General features: G+C 41.1%; 1 protein-coding gene across 3 annotated transcripts in view; it reads left to right on the top strand.

The window, feature by feature from the left end:
- Positions 1-750: 750 nt before the first annotated feature.
- LOC115180581 (sodium- and chloride-dependent GABA transporter 1) overlaps positions 751-19908 on the top strand; it is a 31344-nt gene continuing 12186 nt past the window's right edge. The window contains exons 1-9 of one of the 3 annotated variants that reach the window (XM_029742769.1): positions 751-1123; positions 6192-6635; positions 9066-9200; positions 9476-9576; positions 14789-14898; positions 15450-15582; positions 18480-18614; positions 18764-18867; positions 19640-19764. In XM_029742769.1, coding sequence (XP_029598629.1) covers positions 6398-6635; positions 9066-9200; positions 9476-9576; positions 14789-14898; positions 15450-15582; positions 18480-18614; positions 18764-18867; positions 19640-19764 — 1081 coding nt within the window. In that variant the 5' untranslated portion in view covers positions 751-1123; positions 6192-6397. Of the gene's footprint in view, positions 1124-6191; positions 6636-9065; positions 9201-9475; positions 9577-9745; positions 9796-9901; positions 9942-14788; positions 14899-15449; positions 15583-18479; positions 18615-18763; positions 18868-19639; positions 19765-19908 lie in introns of those variants that run through there. The other 2 variants (XM_029742770.1, XM_029742771.1) reach the window with 2 other exon arrangements.

Genomic DNA, 19908 nt, shown 5'->3' with positions numbered 1-19908 from the left:
ACTTGTTCTCTCCAGGCCACACAGTATCATTGGAAGATATTTGTGGTTTGGGTTAGATCTGAAAGTTTTAAATTGTGTGATATCTGCAGAAATAACTGTGGTATGATTGACAACGTAGAATTATATATGGTCGCAGTAAAAGATAAGTTCTGCCACTCAGGTTAAGTCCTAATTATCTCTCCTTCCTCCCAAAGTGTGCACTTGCTCACTTCCCTTCACTGATTTGAATGGAAATTGTGTGGAAAAGCCCTCGGGCCCATGACCCACCAATCCACTGCTTTGTGGGAAGATATGTGGGAAGTAGTGAACAAGTGCACAGTTCAAGAGAAAGGAGATATTATAGGGATCACCCTCAGAGTCGTATGACTTCACATTATGTTCTGTGCTCTTCATATTCCAGGCCTAGTGCCAGTAAGCAGTGAGCAGTGGCTGTTTCATTTTCCAAACTTCCAAATGTCTTTCACAGCTCGGATTAGGCCCTCCTCTATTGGGAAATCCCATGGTAACGGCACTGGCAAAAGCTGACTGACCCTCAAACACAAACACACACATATTCAAAGATACATATTCGCACACTCTGGAAAACACACATATACCCACACTCTGAGATACACACTGTGACACCACCACACACTCATTAGCACTGCGACACACACACAAACACACAAACACAGCCCCCCCCACACACACACACACACTCTCCACCCCCACCCACACTGCAACACACAATGCACGACACCCTACCGGAATCAGGCGATTGACTTCTCCCTCATGGCCTGGGGCCTCACCGGGCAAAATAATAATTCGATCACACAATGGGTCGAACTTTATTATCCGCCACTCAGTACCAGCCAAAGGAAGAGACACCACCAGCTGGAGAGAAAAAAGAGAGAGGGTGAAGAAGAAAGAGGGGGAAGCAATTTTTGAAAACTTTCTTTCCAGCAGCGTTGACATTATGACAGTTCCCTTGGGTGGGGCAGCGGATGAAAGCTTTTCATAGAGGGGATAGCTGGATTCTTTCTCCTTTGGATGGTTTTACTCATTTTGCCTCATGCTACAGGTGTAAAGGTATAAGGAAGGGACCCTGATCACCTGACAAGGGACATTAAGACTTCAGATACAGGTATGCTGCAGATCCTTCTCCATCCTCCTCCTCCTCCTCACAGAGCTCTGAGTTAACTCCAGAAAGAGTAGCTGCTGCTTCAGCTAATGGGGATGCTAATAAAATACTAAAACTACTAGTTAAGGTTGAATACTGTCAGATACAGATGCCTAGTAAAGTATTTAAAGTAAAGTATGTACTATATACCAGGACGAGCACTATACACTCTTAGAAAAAAAGGTTCCAAAAAGGTTTTCTTTGGCTCTCCCCGTAGGATAACACTTTTTGGTTCCAGGTAAAAACCCTTTTTGGTTCCAGGTAAAACCATTTTGGGTTCCATGTAGAACCCTTTCCACAGAGGGTTCTACATGGAACCCAAAATGGTTCTACCTGGAACCAAAAGGGTTCTACCTGTAACCATAAGGGGTCTTCAAATGATTCTCCTATGGCGACAGCCATAAATACAATTTATGGGCGTATAGAGTTTTCAGACAGTATCTGAAGATCACTTTGGTAATGTGACACTGAAATGACAAATGACGAGACTATCTTGTTTTACTTTTCAAACCAATGAGATCATACTGTCCAAACAAATGGTGTTTTCATCATTTCTCCTCTCTTTTATCTGTTTATTTTACAATGTGGAGAACCACTCTCTTCCACAGCTCTTCTGGGATTTTGTTTGGTGTATCCAATTCATCCAAAACACTAGTTTAATTGCAGGTGAATACTTTAATAAAGCATTGTGCCAATAGCAGCCGTACTTCTGTCTAAATGATTAGTAGCAAGGTTACACAAAATAAGTATCTTTGAAATGGTCATTTGAAAAAAGGTTTTTCGTCAACAGGACAAATTGCCCATGACCTAAAAACTCCCACATATGCCTAAATTGGTTTTACATTTGAATAGAGAATAGAAAGTAAAATATGAAAAAGGGAATAATGACGATAAAGCAAGGAAAAACAAACAAATACTTTAGGCCATTTTCCAAGGATATTGCCATGAAAATAAATATGCAGATTTACCAAACTAAAGAACATTTCCAAGAAGTACCGTAGGCCAAAAGGTTGCAATTTAATTCATGTACATTAGATCCAGACAAACATAACTATTAGCCTATTGAAGTTTAAGTGGAGCTTAATGTCATATGCTCTCATATGTCCACCACAATCATCAGTACATCTGTAAAGAGGCATTTTGAGGGGACGCTCATGATGACATCTTTATTGAATTCATTAGGAAAATCTAGGATAAATCTAGGATAAATCTAGGATAATCTAGGATAAGCTAGGATCAGTTAGGCCTAAATTGCCCATGTGCTAATAAGCAGACTGTTTTACATTTGAATAGAGGAAAGAAAGTAAAGTATAAAAAGGAATTAATTTTTTTAAGACACTTCAGGCCATTTCCAAAGGATATTGCCATGAAAACATGAACATTTACCAAACCAAAATGCATTTCCAAGAAGTACCATAGAACAAAAGTTTGCAATTGAATTAATTTACATTTGAGCCAGACAAACATAACTTATAGCCGGCTGAACTTTAACATGCTCCGGAACGTTGGCGACTTCTAAGTATGTTTTAAGCCTCCTGCTTTGGGCTGGATATGTCAATGTGTAGTTCATACATGCATCATCTCTGTTTTCCAAAGTCCCTAGTTGGAAAACAACTGTTTTTCTGGAAGCTGTGCTGCAGCATTTACCCTACATATTCCCCCACGTGTGCCAGCCTCCTAGCAATTTGAGTTCTAGCCAATGAGCTTCAACCCATCGCCATTTGAGTGACAGCTAGCAAGACTGTAGTGCGCATATCTACAAATATGTAATGTAGTAGGCAATAAAATCCACAAAGAAAATATTTTTGCATCTTTGTAGACAGACTTACAGCATGTAACAAACATTAAATACATAGTGCATTACACATACAGACACACAGCACGTCACAAACATTAAATACATAGTGCATTACACATACAGACACACAGCATGTCACAAGCATTAAATACATAGTGCATTACACATACAGACACACAGTATGTCACAAACATTAAATACATAGTGCATTACACATACAGACACACAGTATGTCACAAACATTAAATACATAGTGCATTACACATACAGACACACAGTATGTAACAAACATTAAATACATAGTGCATTACACATACAGACACACAGTATGTAATAAACATTAAATACATAGTGCATTACACATACAGACACACAGTATGTAACAAACATTAAATACATAGTGCATTACACATACAGACACACAGTATGTCACAAACATTAAATAAATAGTGCATTACACATACAGACACACAGTATGTCACAAACATTAAATACATAGTGCATTACACATACAGACACACAGTATGTCACAAACATTAAATACATAGTGCATTACACATACAGACACACAGTATGTCACAAACATTAAATACATAGTGCATTACACATACAGACACACAGTATGTAACAAACATTAAATACATAGTGCATTACACATACAGACACACAGTATGTCACAAACATTAAATACATAGTGCATTACACATACAGACACACAGTATGTCACAAACATTAAATACATAGTGCATTACACATACAGACACACAGTATGTCACAAACATTAAATACATAGTGCATTACACATACAGACACACAGTATGTCACAAACATTAAATACATAGTGCATTACACATACAGACACACAGTATGTCACAAACATTAAATACATAGTGCATTACACATACAGACACACAGTATGTAACAAACATTAAATACATAGTGCATTACACATACAGACACACAGTATGTCACAAACATTAAATACATAGTGCATTACACATACAGACACACAGTATGTCACAAACATTAAATACATAGTGCATTACACATACAGACACACAGTATGTAACAAACATTAAATACATAGTGCATTACACATACAGACACACAGTATGTAACAAACATTAAATACATAGTGCATTACACATACAGACACACAATATGTAACAAACATTAAATACATAGTGCATTACACATACAGACACACAGTATGTCACAAACATTAAATACATAGTGCATTACACATACAGACACACAGTATGTCACAAACATTAAATACATAGTGCATTACACATACAGACACACAGTATGTAACAAACATTAAATACATAGTGCATTACACATACAGACACACAGTATGTAAAAAACATTAAATACATAGTGCATTACACATACAGACACACAGTATGTCACAAACATTAAATACATAGTGCATTACACATACAGACACACAGTATGTAACAAACATTACATACATAGTGCATTACACATACAGACACACAGTATGTCACAAACATTACATACATAGTGCATTACACATACAGACACACAGTATGTAACAAACATTAAATACATAGTGCATTACACATACAGACACACAGTATGTAACAAACATTAAATACATAGTGCATTACACATACAGACACACAGTATGTCACAAACATTAAATACATAGTGCATTACACATACAGACACACAGTATGTCACAAACATTAAATACATAGTGCATTACACATACAGACACACAGTATGTAACAAACATTAAATACATAGTGCATTACACATACAGACACACAGCACGTCACAAACATTAAATACATAGTGCATTACACATACAGACACACAGTATGTCACAAACATTAAATACATAGTGCATTACACATACAGACACACAGTATGTAACAAACATTAAATACATAGTGCATTACACATACAGACACACAGTATGTAACAAACATTACATACATAGTGCATTACACATACAGACACACAGTATGTCACAAACATTAAATACATAGTGCATTACACATACAGACACACAGCACGTCACAAACATTACATACATAGTGCATTACACATACAGACACACAGTATGTAACAAACATTACATACATAGTGCATTACACATACAGACACACAGTATGTAACAAACATTAAATACATAGTGCATTACACATACAGACACACAGCACGTCACAAACATTAAATACATAGTGCATTACACATACAGACACACAGTATGTCACAAACATTACATACATAGTGCATTACACATACAGACACACAGCACGTCACAAGCATTAAATACATAGTGCATTACACATACAGACACACAGTATGTCACAAACATTAAATACATAGTGCATTACACATACAGACACACAGCACATCACAAACATTAAATACATAGTGCATTACACATACAGACACACAGTATGTAATAAACATTAAATACATAGTGCATTACACATACAGACACACAGTATGTTACAAACATTAAATACATAGTGCATTACACATACAGACACACAGTATGTCACAAACATTAAATACATAGTGCATTACACATACAGACACACAGCACGTCACAAGCATTAAATACATAGTGCATTACACATACAGACACACAGCACGTCACAAACATTAAATACATAGTGCATTACACATACAGACACACAGTATGTAATAAACATTAAATACATAGTGCATTACACATACAGACACACAATATGTAACAAACATTAAATACATAGTGCATTACACATACAGACACACAGTATGTAACAAACATTAAATACATAGTGCATTACACATACAGACACACAGTATGTCACAAACATTAAATACATAGTGCATTACACATACAGACACACAGTATGTAACAAACATTACATACATAGTGCATTACACATACGAGGGGCAGTAATGGCCACACTCAATATCTTTGATTATGCCCCCATACTCAAACACATTAGTGTATGTCGTCATTGAGGGTTCAGAGTTAGCATGAATGCACCACAACTCACAGTTACCTCTGTTCTGTATCTATCTATCTATCTATTTATCTGTCTATAGTTACCTCTGTTCTATATCTATCTATCTATCTATCTATCTATCTATCTATCTATCTATCTATCTATCTATCTATCGGCTAGATAACTATTTCTTTGTTTCTGTGTCATACATCTACCATAAATGTGCGAGTCAATGAGATGAATCTCCGTTGCTTCACAGCTCCACCTCATGTTCAGTGTCTCCATCTCCCTGTGAGGTACACTGGTTAAGGACAAAAAGGACCAAACACACTAACTGAGGCTTAATTTGACCGTACATCATTTCATCACACATGGTGGACCGTACATAGTGGACCGTATAGGATTGTGAGGACTGGTGCTTCAACCCGAGTGAACCGTGGTCCAGTGAACCCGTGGTCCCGCCCTATGGGGAAGACTGGTAAGAGCACCGTGGACATCAACTCCCCGACAGAGGTCAAACAGGCAGTCCCATTTGAGGTCATGGAGACGGTGATGCCCCCAGATGGCGAGGAGAAGGAGGAAGTACTCCCTGACAGGGGCTCCTGGAAGGGCAAGTTTGACTTCCTGTTGTCGTGCGTGGGCTACGCCATCGGCCTGGGGAACGTCTGGAGGTTCCCTTACCTGTGCGGCAAGAATGGAGGAGGTAAGATAAACTGTCCGGGGAGGGAGGCCATTTTGTGCCTGGGAGAAATCATTGTTACAGGCTTTGAAATAGTGAGATTTCAAGGGGGTGCCTGAAGAGGCAGGAGGAAAACTACACATTTCAAAATATCATCAGTATAAAGCACAACCTATTACAGTTCATGGGAGTACACTGTTTGATAAACTAACACATTGTAGAAAACAATATTTGAAGAAACATGCTATTTAATACTGTAGGTGTCCAGTGTCCACATTTGCTTTAATGTGAACTATGGGAACTGCAGGATGTGTAAAATGACATGGAAAATGAACAGGCATTGTAAAATAGGGAGCTTTCAATGAATACATTTGGTTATCCATCTTATTTTGTTTTTTGCAACCTGAGTGAGAGAAAATCTAAACATGTCATTAAAACCACTGCATGGAATTTACCATGATGATTATTTAATGACCGACCTGGATTTTTATTGATGAGGCTATTGTTAATAATGAAATTGCCATTAGGAAACATCTATATGACATCACAATGTACTGTACACTGTGCTAGTATGCAGCATCGTCTTTATGGACTATTGAGGTCACTTTCTGTGTGAGCGAATAATTACAAATACATTTTTCATGAGGACTAGATACATAACATAGATACATAACATCAACAGTGTTAGTGTTCACAGAAACGTTTTCTTTGGAAAAGTGAGTGTTTTTCGAGGTAAAACATCCTTAAAGTGTAATGAATACCACCTTTCTATTAAGTTAAATTCGTTTTTGAAATGAGCACCTTTCCAGTATTGTAAAATCAAATAAATCACACAGTTGATATTTTCTATTTTGAACATCAATAACTTTGAGAAGTGAGCAAAGATTAGAAGCAAACACTTTAGATACTATACTTCTGACTGGTATTTAATCATTTACAGATTGATTTTACTGACGTCATGTATTCTCTTTTGCATTTTACACTTGAGAGGGACTGATGCAATGCAGTGTTTCCCAAACTCAGTCCTCGGGACCCCCTGGGTGCACATTTTGGTTTTTGCCGTAGCACTACACAGCTGATTCAAATAATCAACTAATCATCAAGCTTTAATTATTTGAATCAGCTGTGTAGTGCTGGGACAAAAAACTAAACGTGCATGCTTGGGGTCCCGAGGACCGAGTTTGGGAAACACTGAAGTAACGTATTGATACAGTATTCCACAGTCCCCTTGTTTTCATGCATAGTTCATTCTATTGGTTTCTGTAGACGTCATATATTTCACTCGTTCCACCATACATCAGGGCTCAGGTCTATATGTAAGCATCTGCGTATGTTACTGTCTGTGTTCTACATCCAACTTTTCCTTTGGAGATAAATCATGTGTTTTGAATTTCATTCAATATGGATATCCATATAACCCTTGCAGGAGTGTGCTTGTTTTGCACAGCAGCGTGTCCCTGTGTAGGGAGTTGACACTTGATATAGAAATTGTGAGTTTGGTTGTGTGCTCTGGATGATTTGTCAGCCAAGTTTACCGTCAAACCTGAATGGGTCATGTCATCCCACTGGGCACACAGTGGTTGACTCAGCATTGTTTCCACATCATTTCAATGAAATAACGTTGAACCAACGTGGAATAGACGCTGAATAGATAGAATATACTGCTGGTTTGTTAATCACATGTGATGAAGCTGATGTCCAAATCACACACTTCTGAAATCACCTATCTGTAACGATGTGCGCTGAGAGTCAGGAAGCAAGTTCCGAGAGTGAGTGTTTTAATATATAATACGAAACACGAACAACACACAGACATGAAACATAAACTATGACACCTGGGGAAGGAACCAAAGGGAGTGACATATATAGGGCAGGTAATCAAGGAAGTGATGGAGTCCAGGTGAATCTGACGATGTGCAGGTGCGCGTAACGATGGCGACAGGTGTGCACCATAACGAGCAGCCTGGTGACCTAGAGGCCGGAGAGGGAGCACAAATGACACTATCCATAAATCCACTATCTAAAACTGATTGAATACTGGCCGATGAGTGTCTTAACCACATCCGAGTCTCAATCCTTCAACCTTCTCTCTAAATGTGCACTTGCACAACCCTCATGGTAAAAACTACAGAAGCCTGTCGAGGGGAGAACGTCTCATAATAATGGCCGGAACAGAGCTAATGGAATGGCATCAAACACCTGGAAACCATGGAAACCATGTGTTTGATGTATTTGATACCATTTCACTTATTCTGCTCCAGCCATTACCACAAGCCAGTCCTCCCCAATTAAAATCCATGATAGTAAGTGTGCAAGTGCACAAGTTAGAGAAGGATTGAGAATGGGGATGCAGACCGTAAGTAAAAGTATAAACACAGATGAAAGAGGATATCTTTGGTGTACATGTGAAACACACTTCCTGTTCTGTCACACTGTGCCCTGGTCCGGTGACAGGGGCTTTCCTGATCCCGTACTTTCTCACCCTGGTGTTTGCTGGCATACCTCTGTTCCTGTTGGAGACGTCACTGGGCCAGTTCACCTCGGTGGGGGGGCTGGGGGTGTGGACCAAACTAATGCCTATGATGAAAGGTGAGATATGTTGAAAATCCCCCCACATATTGACAGATAGTCTAGGTAGGTGATTGATTGTTTGATTACATTAATTAGACAATTAAAGAATGCATATACATACAAATGCAACACATGAAAAATCATTGAGGAGTCAAGCTCATTGTAGTTCATATAAAAATCCAACAGAATAGATATACACATATCCCAAAGACAAATAATAGTTAGCTACAGCAGTTCCTAGTTAGTTAACCAATTGTTTGTTAATACTGACCTGTACCCCAACTCCCCTACAGGGGTTGGTCTGGCCTCAGTGGTGCTCTCCTTCTGGCTCAATATCTACTACATTATCATCATCGCTTGGGCCCTCTACTACCTCTTCAACTCCTTCAGAGCGGTAGGTGACATCACCACACTACATTATCATCATCGCCTGGGCCCTCTACTACCTCTTCATCTCCTTCAGAGAGGTAGGTGACATCACCACACTACATTATCATCATCGCCTGGGCCCTCTACTACCTCTTCATCTCCTTCAGAGCGGTAGGTGACATCACCACACTACATTATCATCATCGCCTGGGCCCTCTACTACCTCTTCAACTCCTTCAGAGCGGTAGGTGACATCACCACACTATATTATCATCATCGCCTGGGCCCTCTACTACCTCTTCATCTCCTTCAGAGAGGTAGGTGACATCACCACACTATATTATCATCATCGCCTGGGCCCTCTACTACCTCTTCAACTCCTTCAGAGCGGTAGGTGACATCACCACACTACATTATCATCATCGCCTGGGCCCTCTACTACCTCTTCATCTCCTTCAGAGCGGTAGGTGACATCACCACACTATATTATCATCATCGCCTGGGCCCTCTACTACCTCCAACTCCTTCAGAGCGGTAGGTGACATCACCACACTACATTATCATCATCGCCTGGGCCCTCTACTACCTCCAACTCCTTCAGAGCGGTAGGTGACATCACCACACTACATTATCATCATCGCCTGGGCCCTCTACTACCTCTTCATCTCCTTCAGAGCGGTAGGTGACATCACCACACTACATTATCATCATCGCCTGGGCCCTCTACTACCTCCAACTCCTTCAGAGCGGTAGGTGACATCACTACACTAGAAAGCAGTAGCCCAGTCAAATCAAATCAACGTTTATTGGTCTCATGCACACGTTACAGTGAAATGCTAGCTTGCTAACTCTCCTCAACAATGCAGTAAAATATCTGTCCCAGATCTGTTTCTGCTGTCTTGCCAACTTTTACATTTTTTATTTATTTCACCTTTATTTATTAACCAGGTAGGCCAGTTGAGAACAAGTTCTCATTTACAACTGCGACCTGGCCAAGATAAAGCAAAGCAGTGCGACAAAAACAAACAACACAGAGTTGCACATAAACAAATGTACAGTCAATAGCACAACATTTTTTGAAAAATCTATGTACAGTGTGTGCAAATGTAAAAGAGTAGGCAGGCAATAAATAGGCCATAGAGGTGAAAATAATTACAATTTAGCATTAATATTGGAGCGATAGATGTGCAGATGATGATGTGCAAGTGGAGATACTGGGGTGCAAAAGAGCAAGAGGGTAAGTAATAATATGGGGATGAGGTAGTTGGGTGTGCAATTTACAGATTGGCTATGTACAGGTACAGTGATCAGTAAGCTGCTCTGACAGCTGATGCTTAAAGTTAGAGGGAGATATAAGACTCCAACTTCAGTGATTTTTGCATTTCGTTCCAGTCATTTGCAGCAGAAAACTGGAAGGAAAGGCGGCCAAAGAGGTGTTGGCTTTGGGGATGACCAGTGAAATACAGTGGGAGAAAAAAGTATTTAGTCAGCCACCAATTGTGCAAGTTCTCCCACTTAAAAAGATGAGAGAGGTAATTTTCATCATAGGTACACGTCAACAATGACAGACAAAATGAGAAAAAAATCCAGAAAATCACATTGTAGGATTTTTAATGAATTTATTTGCAAATTATGGTGGAAAATAAGTATTTGGTCACCTACAATCAAGCAAGATTTCTGGCTCTCACAGACCTGTAACTTCTTCTTTAAGAGGCTCCTCTTTTCTTCACTCATTACCTGTATTAATGGCACCTGTTTGAACTTGTTATCAGTATAAAAGACACCTGTCCACAACCTCAAACAGTCACACTCCAAACTCCACTATGGCCAAGACCAAAGAGCTGTCAAAGGACACCAGAAACAAAATTGTAGACCTGCACCAGGCTGGGAAGACTGAATCTGCAATAGGTAAGCAGCTTGGTTTGAAGAAATCAACTGTGGGAGCAATTATTAGGAAATGGAAGACATACAAGACCACTGATAATCTCCCTCGATCTGGGGCTCCACGCAAGATCTCACCCCGTGGGGTCAAAATGATCACAAGAACGGTGAGCAAAAATCCCAGAACTACACGGGGGGACCTAGTGAATGACCTGCAGAGAGCTGGGACCAAAGTAACAAAGCTTACCATCAGTAACACACTACGCCGCCAGAAAATCCTGCAGTGCCAGACGTGTCCCCCTGCTTAAGCCAGTACATGTCCAGGCCCGTCTGAAGTTTGCTAGAGAGCATTTGGATGATCCAGAAGAGGATTGGGAGAATGTCATATGGTCAGATGAAACCAAAATATAACTTTTTGGTAAAAACTCAACTCGTCGTGTTTGGAGGACAAAGAATGCAGAGTTGCATCCAAAGAACACCATACCTACTGTGAAGCATTGGGGTGGAAACATCATGCTTTGGGGCTGTTTTTCTGCAAAGGGACCAGGACGACTGATCCGTGTAAAGGAAAGAATGAATGGGGCCATGTATCGTGAGATTTTGAGTGAAACCCTCCTTCCATCAGCAAGGGCATTGAAGATGAAACGTGGCTGGGTCTTTCAGCATGACAATGATCCCAAACACACCGCCTGGGCAACGAAGGAGTGGCTTCGTAAGAAGCATTTCAAGGTCCTGGAGTGGCCTAGCCAGTCTCCAGATCTCAACCCCATAGAAAATCTTTGGAGGGAGTTGAAAGTCCGTGTTGCCCAGCGACAGCCCCAAAACATCACTGCTCTAGAGGTGATCTGCATGGAGGAATGGGCCAAAATACCAGCAACAGTGTGTGAAAACCTTGTGAAGACTTACAGAAAACATTTGACCATTGCCAACAAAGGGTATATAACAAAGTATTGAGATAAACTTTTGTTATTGACCAAATACTTATTTTTCCACCATAATTTGCAAATAAATTCATTAAAAATCCTACAATGTGATTTTCTGGATTTTTTTTCTCATTTTGTCTGTCATAGTTGACGTGTACCTATGACAATTACAGGCCTCTCTCATATTTTTAAGTGGGAGAACTTGCACAATTGGTGGCTGACTAAATACTTTTTTCCCCCACTGTATACCTGCTTGAGAGCATGCTACGGGTGGGTGTTGCTATGGTGACCAGTGAGCTGAGATAAGGCGGGGCTTTACCTAGCATAGACTTATAGATGACCTGGAGCCAGTGGGTTTGGTAACGAATATGTAGTAAGTGCCAGCCAACGAGAGCATACAGGTCGCAGTGGTGGGTAGTATATGGGGCTTCAGTGACAAAAAGGATGGCACTGTGATAGACTACATCCAATTTGCTGAGTAGAGTGTTGGAGGCTATTTTGTAAATGACATCGCCGAAGTCAAGGATCGGTAGGATAGTCAGTTTTACGAGGGTATGTTTGGCAGCATGAGTGAAGGATGCTTTGTTGCGAAATAGGAAGCCGATTCTAGATTTAATTTTGGATTGGAGATGCTTAATGTGAGTCTGGAAGGAGAGTTTCCAGTCTAACCAGACACCTAGGTATTTATAGTTGCCCACATATTCTAACTTCAACAGTCACTGACTCCTATTGTCATAGCCTGGTTCCAGATCTGTTTGTGCTCTGTTGCCGACTCAGAAGAAAGCACAAACAAATCTGGAACCAGGCTATGGAATAAGCAGTGAATAAATGGAATAGTTTATTATCCTTCAAGGAGTATATTATTTGCTGTGACTTCATAGCTTAACAATGTGACCTGACCAGAAATCAGTACGGGTTGAATACGTTATAGACTATAACTAACAAATGCTCTAAGAAATATGCAGGCCTTAGTCAGACTTAGTCAATAGAGTTACTGAGTAGTTCACTTAATAGTGTTCTCACTCCTGTTGTTCTGTGGCTGCTCATTTTGTTCCACACAAAGACCTGAGACAGAGTTACTATATCTGTACAGACAGTCTCCATCACCACTCTTCTCACACCGGACAGGTGCACAATCAGATGGGTCAGGAGTGTGCGGGGAGGGAGAGAGAGAGAGAGAGAGAGGCAGTTGGAGGTAGAGAGAGAAAGGGAGAGGGGGTAGAGAGGGAGGGAGACAGGAGAGAGAGAGGAGACATCACTGAAATGAAGCAGACAATCTGAGACACTAAGAGCTTTCCACTCAGAAGTGGTGAAGAAATACATATATGATGATGATGATGATGATGACCTGAGAACAGGAAATAAAATAAAATGGTTCTAAGCACAGAGTGTACCTGAGACTCCATTACAGATTCTTTCATCTCGGTTAACTGAGATGTCATTTGGTCAAATACGTAGTCCGTCCACGGGAGATTGGTGGTTTTAGTGGTTTGTAGTTTTTACATATAGCTTACAGTAACATAAATGAATGAAAATACTATTATGTTCTTTGACCTTACCTCAGACCTTCATAAACATAACCAAAGGATTGTTTGCAGCAATTAGATACAAGGTAGAAATACCTTTAGTTTCTACATGACAATGAAAACCCTGAACCCATTGACTTCAATTCAAATGACTCTATTTTCTTGTGAGGGAGCTTCTTGTGTGGAATGGTTCCTATGACAAACTAACAGCACATACAAATAAATACAAGCAGGCAATAGAGGACAGGACAAAGGTGACACAAGTTACTCACTCCATCATAAAACATCATAGATTCCTACCATACTAGTCTCCTATACCATCCAGCTCTGAGCCTGGGGAGGAGGCTGCTACCATACATTATTGATTACTACCCTACTGTATGAGTTAAATAGCTCTCTGCTCTCCAATGTTCTCCTTTATGCAATGGCCAATGCTAATGCATGTTGGTGCTAATCTTATGTCTGTCTGTCTGTCTTTCTGTTCCCCCCCTCAACTCCTTGTTCTCATCTATTTCTGTCTTCCTCTTTGTCTCTTTGGATGACACAATGACACCCCCTCTGTCCTTTCTTTCTCCCCCTCTGTCTCTCCACCTCTCTCCATCCATCTCTGTCTCTCCACCTCTCTCCATCCATCTCTGTCTCTCCACCTCTCTCCATCCATCTCTGTCTCTCCACCTCTCTCCATCCATCTCTGTCTCTCCACCTCTCTCCATCCATCTCTGTCTCTCCACCTCTCTCCATCCATCTCTGTCTCTCCACCTCTCTCCATCCATCTCTGTCTCTCCACCTCTCTCCATCCATCTCTGTCTCTCCACCTCTCTCCATCCATCTCTGTCTCTCCACCTCTCTCCATCCATCTCTGTCTCTCCACCTCTCTCCATCCATCTCTGTCTCTATCTCTCTCTAGGATTTGCCGTGGGAGGGTTGTGATAACCCGTGGAACACAGAGAAATGTTTCTCCAATTACAGTTTGACAGACACCACCAACCTCACCAGTGCCGTCACTGAGTTCTGGGAGTACGTCAAATCATTTATTTTAACACTTCAATTGTGGGGTTTCTAATGGTTTTTCATTTTTACATCTAGCCAACATTAACATAAATGAATGAAAACGCTATTATGTTCTTTGAAAAAAAAAATCATATACTAATGACCTTCATAAATACAACCAAAGGATTGTTTTTCCGATAGCATACATGGAATGTATTTATTAGACTGTCAGGTTGTTGACGTCCAAAAGACACGTCATTGGCTGGAAGTGGGGTCCCTCGAGGCCAGGCATTTCTAGTGTTAAACTTCTATAATTTTTCACTGAGTCATGTGAAAAGCATGGTGGAAAAGGTGGAAAATGTGTGTGTGTGCATATTAAATGTGTGTGTGGGTTACCTGAGAGTGTGCATAACTGTTTGTTTGTGAGTGTGGCCTGTCTGTCTGTATGTGTGTGTGATCATGTGTGTGTATAAGCTGTCCGAAAGTATGTATGCATGTGTCTGTGTGATCCAGGTGTGTGTGACTGCACTGACCAGTGTGTGTGACCGCACTGACCGGTATGTGTGTGTGTCCACCAGGCGGAACATGCACCAGCTGTCCAGTGGTCTGGAGGAGCCTGGTGAGGTGCGCTGGCCCCTGGCTGGAACTCTGGCTCTGTCCTGGATCCTGGTCTACTTCTCTATCTGGAAAGGAGTGGAGTGGACAGGGAAGGTCAGCTCTGCTCTTATTATTACTCTCTTTTTGCCTTCTCTCTTTTCTTTCATGTCTCTTTCTCTCTCTCTTTTTCCATCTCTCTTTTTCTGTCTTCGTCTCGGTCTCCTTATGTCTGGGTGTCTCCTCTCTCTCTCTCTCTCTCTCTCTCTCTCTCTCTCTCTGGCACTCCATCTGGCACATCTCCATCTCTCTCTCTCCCTCTGGCACGTCTCTCTCTCTCTCTCTCTATCTCTCTCTCTCTCTCTCTCTCTCTCTCTCTCTCTCTCTCTCTCTCTCTCTCTCTCTCTCTCTGGCAAAAGGTATTCAATGAAAACTCTCGTCACCTGTAAGACACATCAACCACAATACAATTGATAGAATGGCTAAATCCATTTCAGCATCATCATATACTAAACTTCAAACTGATATATGCAGCAGGCCACAGCCTCCGTCCATGACGGTAACCTGGCAAAACAAATGCATTAACAACTTACTCGAGTTAGGGGGTGTTAAATTAACGCTCACTTTTTAAGAAAATAAATGTATGAGCAAGGAACACATCTTCGCATTCTGCTCTGAGGGTAATTGGAGTTTAATGTGAACTGCACAAAGCAGAAAATTAACTCCCCCAAGGCCCTGGCCTTGATGGAATTTACCAATTAATCACAATCATTATTTGACAAAGTGCAAAGCACGTTCACCGATCTCTGTCAGGAGAGGAAGGCGAGGCAGGCGAGCAGGAAGTAAAATGTTTCAGTCCCTAGTGGGGAATGTTTCAGTCTGCTCATGTACCATTGAGGCTGGAAGTTCACCCTCAATTGGGGTTTTTAGTTAGTCAACTACCCACCGGTTCACTCCTCACCAATACACCATGTCTGTTATTCAGGTGGTCTATTTCTCTGTCCCCTATCTGTTCTTCAGGTGGTCTATTTCTCTGTCCCCTATATGTTATTCAGGTGGTCTATTTCTCTGTCCCCTATCTGTTATTCAGGTGGTCTATTTCTCTGTCCCCTATCTGTTATTCAGGTTGTCTATTTCTCTGTCCCCTATCTGTTATTCAGGTGGTCTATTTCTCTGTCCCCTATATGTTATTCAGGTTGTCTATTTCTCTGTCCCCTATCTGTTATTCAGGTGGTCTATTTCTCTGTCCCCTATATGTTATTCAGGTGGTCTATTACTCTGTCCCCTATCTGTTCTTCAGGTGGTCTATTTCTCTGTCCCCTATATGTTATTCAGGTGGTCTATTTCTCTGTCCCCTATATGTTATTCAGGTGGTCTATTACTCTGTCCCCTATATGTTATTCAGGTGGTCTATTTCTCTGTCCCCTATCTGTTATTCAGGTGGTCTATTTCTCTGTCCCCTATCTGTTATTCAGGTGGTCTATTACTCTGTCCCCTATCTGTTATTCAGGTGGTCTATTTCTCTGTCCCCTATCTGTTCTTCAGGTTGTTTATTTCTCTGTCCCCTATCTGTTATTCAGGTGGTCTATTTCTCTGTCCCCTATATGTTATTCAGGTGGTCTATTTCTCTGTCCCCTATATGTTATTCAGGTGGTCTATTTCTCTGTCCCCTATATGTTATTCAGGTGGTCTATTTCTCTGTCCCCTATCTGTTATTCAGGTGGTCTATTACTCTGTCCCCTATCTGTTATTCAGGTGGTCTATTTCTCTGTCCCCTATATGTTATTCAGGTGGTCTATTTCTCTGTCCCCTATCTGTTATTCAGGTGGTCTATTTCTCTGTCCCCTATCTGTTATTCAAGTGGTCTATTTCTCTGTCCCCTATATGTTATTCAGGTGGTCTATTTCTCTGTCCCCTATCTGTTATTCAGGTGGTCTATTTCTCTGTCCCCTATCTGTTATTCAGGTGGTCTATTTCTCTGTCCCCATCTGTTCTTCAGGTGGTCTATTTCTCTGTCCCCTATATGTTATTCAGGTGGTCTATTACTCTGTCCCCTATCTGTTATTCAGGTGGTCTATTTCTCTGTCCCCTATCTGTTATTGAGGTGGTCTATTACTCTGTCCCCTATCTGTTATTCAGGTGGTCTATTTCTCTGTCCCATATCTGTTATTCAGGTGGTCTATTTCTCTGTCCCCTATCTGTTATTCAGGTGGTCTATTTCTCTGTCCCCTATATGTTATTCAGGTGGTCTATTTCTCTGTCCCCTATCTGTTCTTCAGGTGGTCTATTTCTCTGTCCCCTATATGTTATTCAGGTGGTCTATTTCTCTGTCCCCTATCTGTTATTCAGGTGGTCTATTTCTCTGTCCCCTATATGTTATTCAGGTGGTCTATTTCTCTGTCCCCTATATGTTATTCAGGTGGTCTATTACTCTGTCCCCTATCTGTTCTTCAGGTGGTCTATTTCTCTGTCCCCTATCTGTTATTCAGGTGGTCTATTTCTCTGTCCCCTATCTGTTATTCAGGTGGTCTATTTCTCTGTCCCCTATCTGTTCTTCAGGTGGTCTATTTCTCTGTCCCCTATCTGTTATTCAGGTGGTCTATTTCTCTGTCCCCTATATGTTATTCAGGTGGTCTATTTCTCTGTCCCCTATCTGTTATTCAGGTGGTCTATTTCTCTGTCCCCTATATGTTATTCAGGTGGTCTATTTCTCTGTCCCCTATCTGTTATTCAGGTGGTCTATTACTCTGTCCCCTATCTGTTATTCAGGTGGTCTATTTCTCTGTCCCCTATCTGTTATTCAGGTGGTCTATTTCTCTGTCCCCTATCTGTTCTTCAGGTGGTCTATTTCTCTGTCCCCTATCTGTTATTCAGGTGGTCTATTTCTCTGTCCCCTATCTGTTATTCAGGTGGTCTATTTCTCTGTCCCCTATATGTTATTCAGGTGGTCTATTTCTCTGACCCCTATCTGTTATTCAGGTGGTCTATTACTCTATCCCCTATCTGTTATTCAGGTGGTCTATTTCTCCGCCACGTACCCCTACCTCATGCTGTTCATCCTGTTTTTTCGTGGGGTCACTCTCCCCGGGGCCAAGGAGGGCATCCTTTTCTACATCACCCCCGACTTCAACAAACTCCTCAAATCTGAGGTACGGTGGCCCCTAAGAGTCATACACTCACAGACCATATGTCTATGCACACACTGAAATGTCAACAGGAAAAATAAGATATATTTAATGTCTTGAAATGTTAAAACTGTCCTTAAAAAATGTGTGTTTTTGTCTGACTACTCTCCCAGGTGTGGCTGGACGCTGCCACTCAGATCTTCTTCTCCTATGGACTGGGTCTGGGTTCGCTCATCGCCTTGGGAAGCTACAACTCCTTCAACAACGATGTGTACAGGTAAGCAACCCCCACAGCCACTCCTTTATGCCTTATGTCCCTGTTAGTGACCCACTGGTTTCAAACCTGGGTCTCATGTGTGCATCAAGAATGAGCTAAAGCCTGTGCATTTTCTCAGGGAGCTAACGCACATCTTCAGGTAAGGCTCATCAAACCACCTCTGTTACATGTTAAAAACCTAGATGATGGAACCATTCTATTTGCTTTGATTCTATACTTCTGGGTTCCACTACATCTTTCCTCTATTTGCTTTGATTCTATACTTCTGGGTTCCACTCCATCTTTCCTCTATTTGCTTTGATTCTATACTTCTGGGTTCCACTACATCTTTCCTCTATTTGCTTTGATTCTATACTTCTGGGTTCCACTCCCTCTTTCCTCTATTTGCTTTGATTCTATACTTCTGGGTTCCACTCCATCTTTCCTCTATTTGCTTTGATTCTATACTTCTGGGTTCCACTCCATCTTTCCTCTATTTGCTTTGATTCTATACTTCTGGGTTCCACTCCCTCTTTCCTCTATTTGCTTTGATTCTATACTTCTGGGTTCCACTCCCTCTTTCCTCTATTTGCTTTGATTCTATACTTCTGGGTTCCACTCCCTCTTTCCTCTATTTGCTTTGATTCTATACTTCTGGGTTCCACTCCATCTTTCCTCTATTTGCTTTAATTTGTTCTGTCCTTTTCTTGTTTCATTCTTCTGTGGTGTTCCATTATGGTGTCCTGTCTACTTACCAACACCAAACATGGGTTGTGTTTTTCTCTCCTGTCAGGGACTCCCTCATCGTGTGCTGTATAAACTCCTTCACCAGCATGTTTGCGGGCTTCGTCATCTTCTCCATTGTGGGGTTCATGTCGTACATCACCAAGAAGCCTGTCCAGGAACTAGCTGCCTCCGGTACAGTGCAGTTAGCTCACCCTACTGCAGCATTCACTGTTATTGACGTCGGAGTCAGCTGCTCCTGATTAACACTACAGAGTCAAACCGAGCTGTACTGACCTGGTCTAATTACGCATCCAGTATAGTTTCTGAAACAGTGCT

The sequence above is a fragment of the Salmo trutta genome, chromosome 40, assembly GCF_901001165.1.
Source record: "Salmo trutta chromosome 40, fSalTru1.1, whole genome shotgun sequence".
In the NCBI taxonomy this organism is placed as follows: Eukaryota; Metazoa; Chordata; class Actinopteri; order Salmoniformes; family Salmonidae; genus Salmo; species Salmo trutta.
The sequence above is the reverse complement of the archived record's forward strand: the minus strand, read 5'-3'. Positions and strand labels throughout refer to the sequence as shown.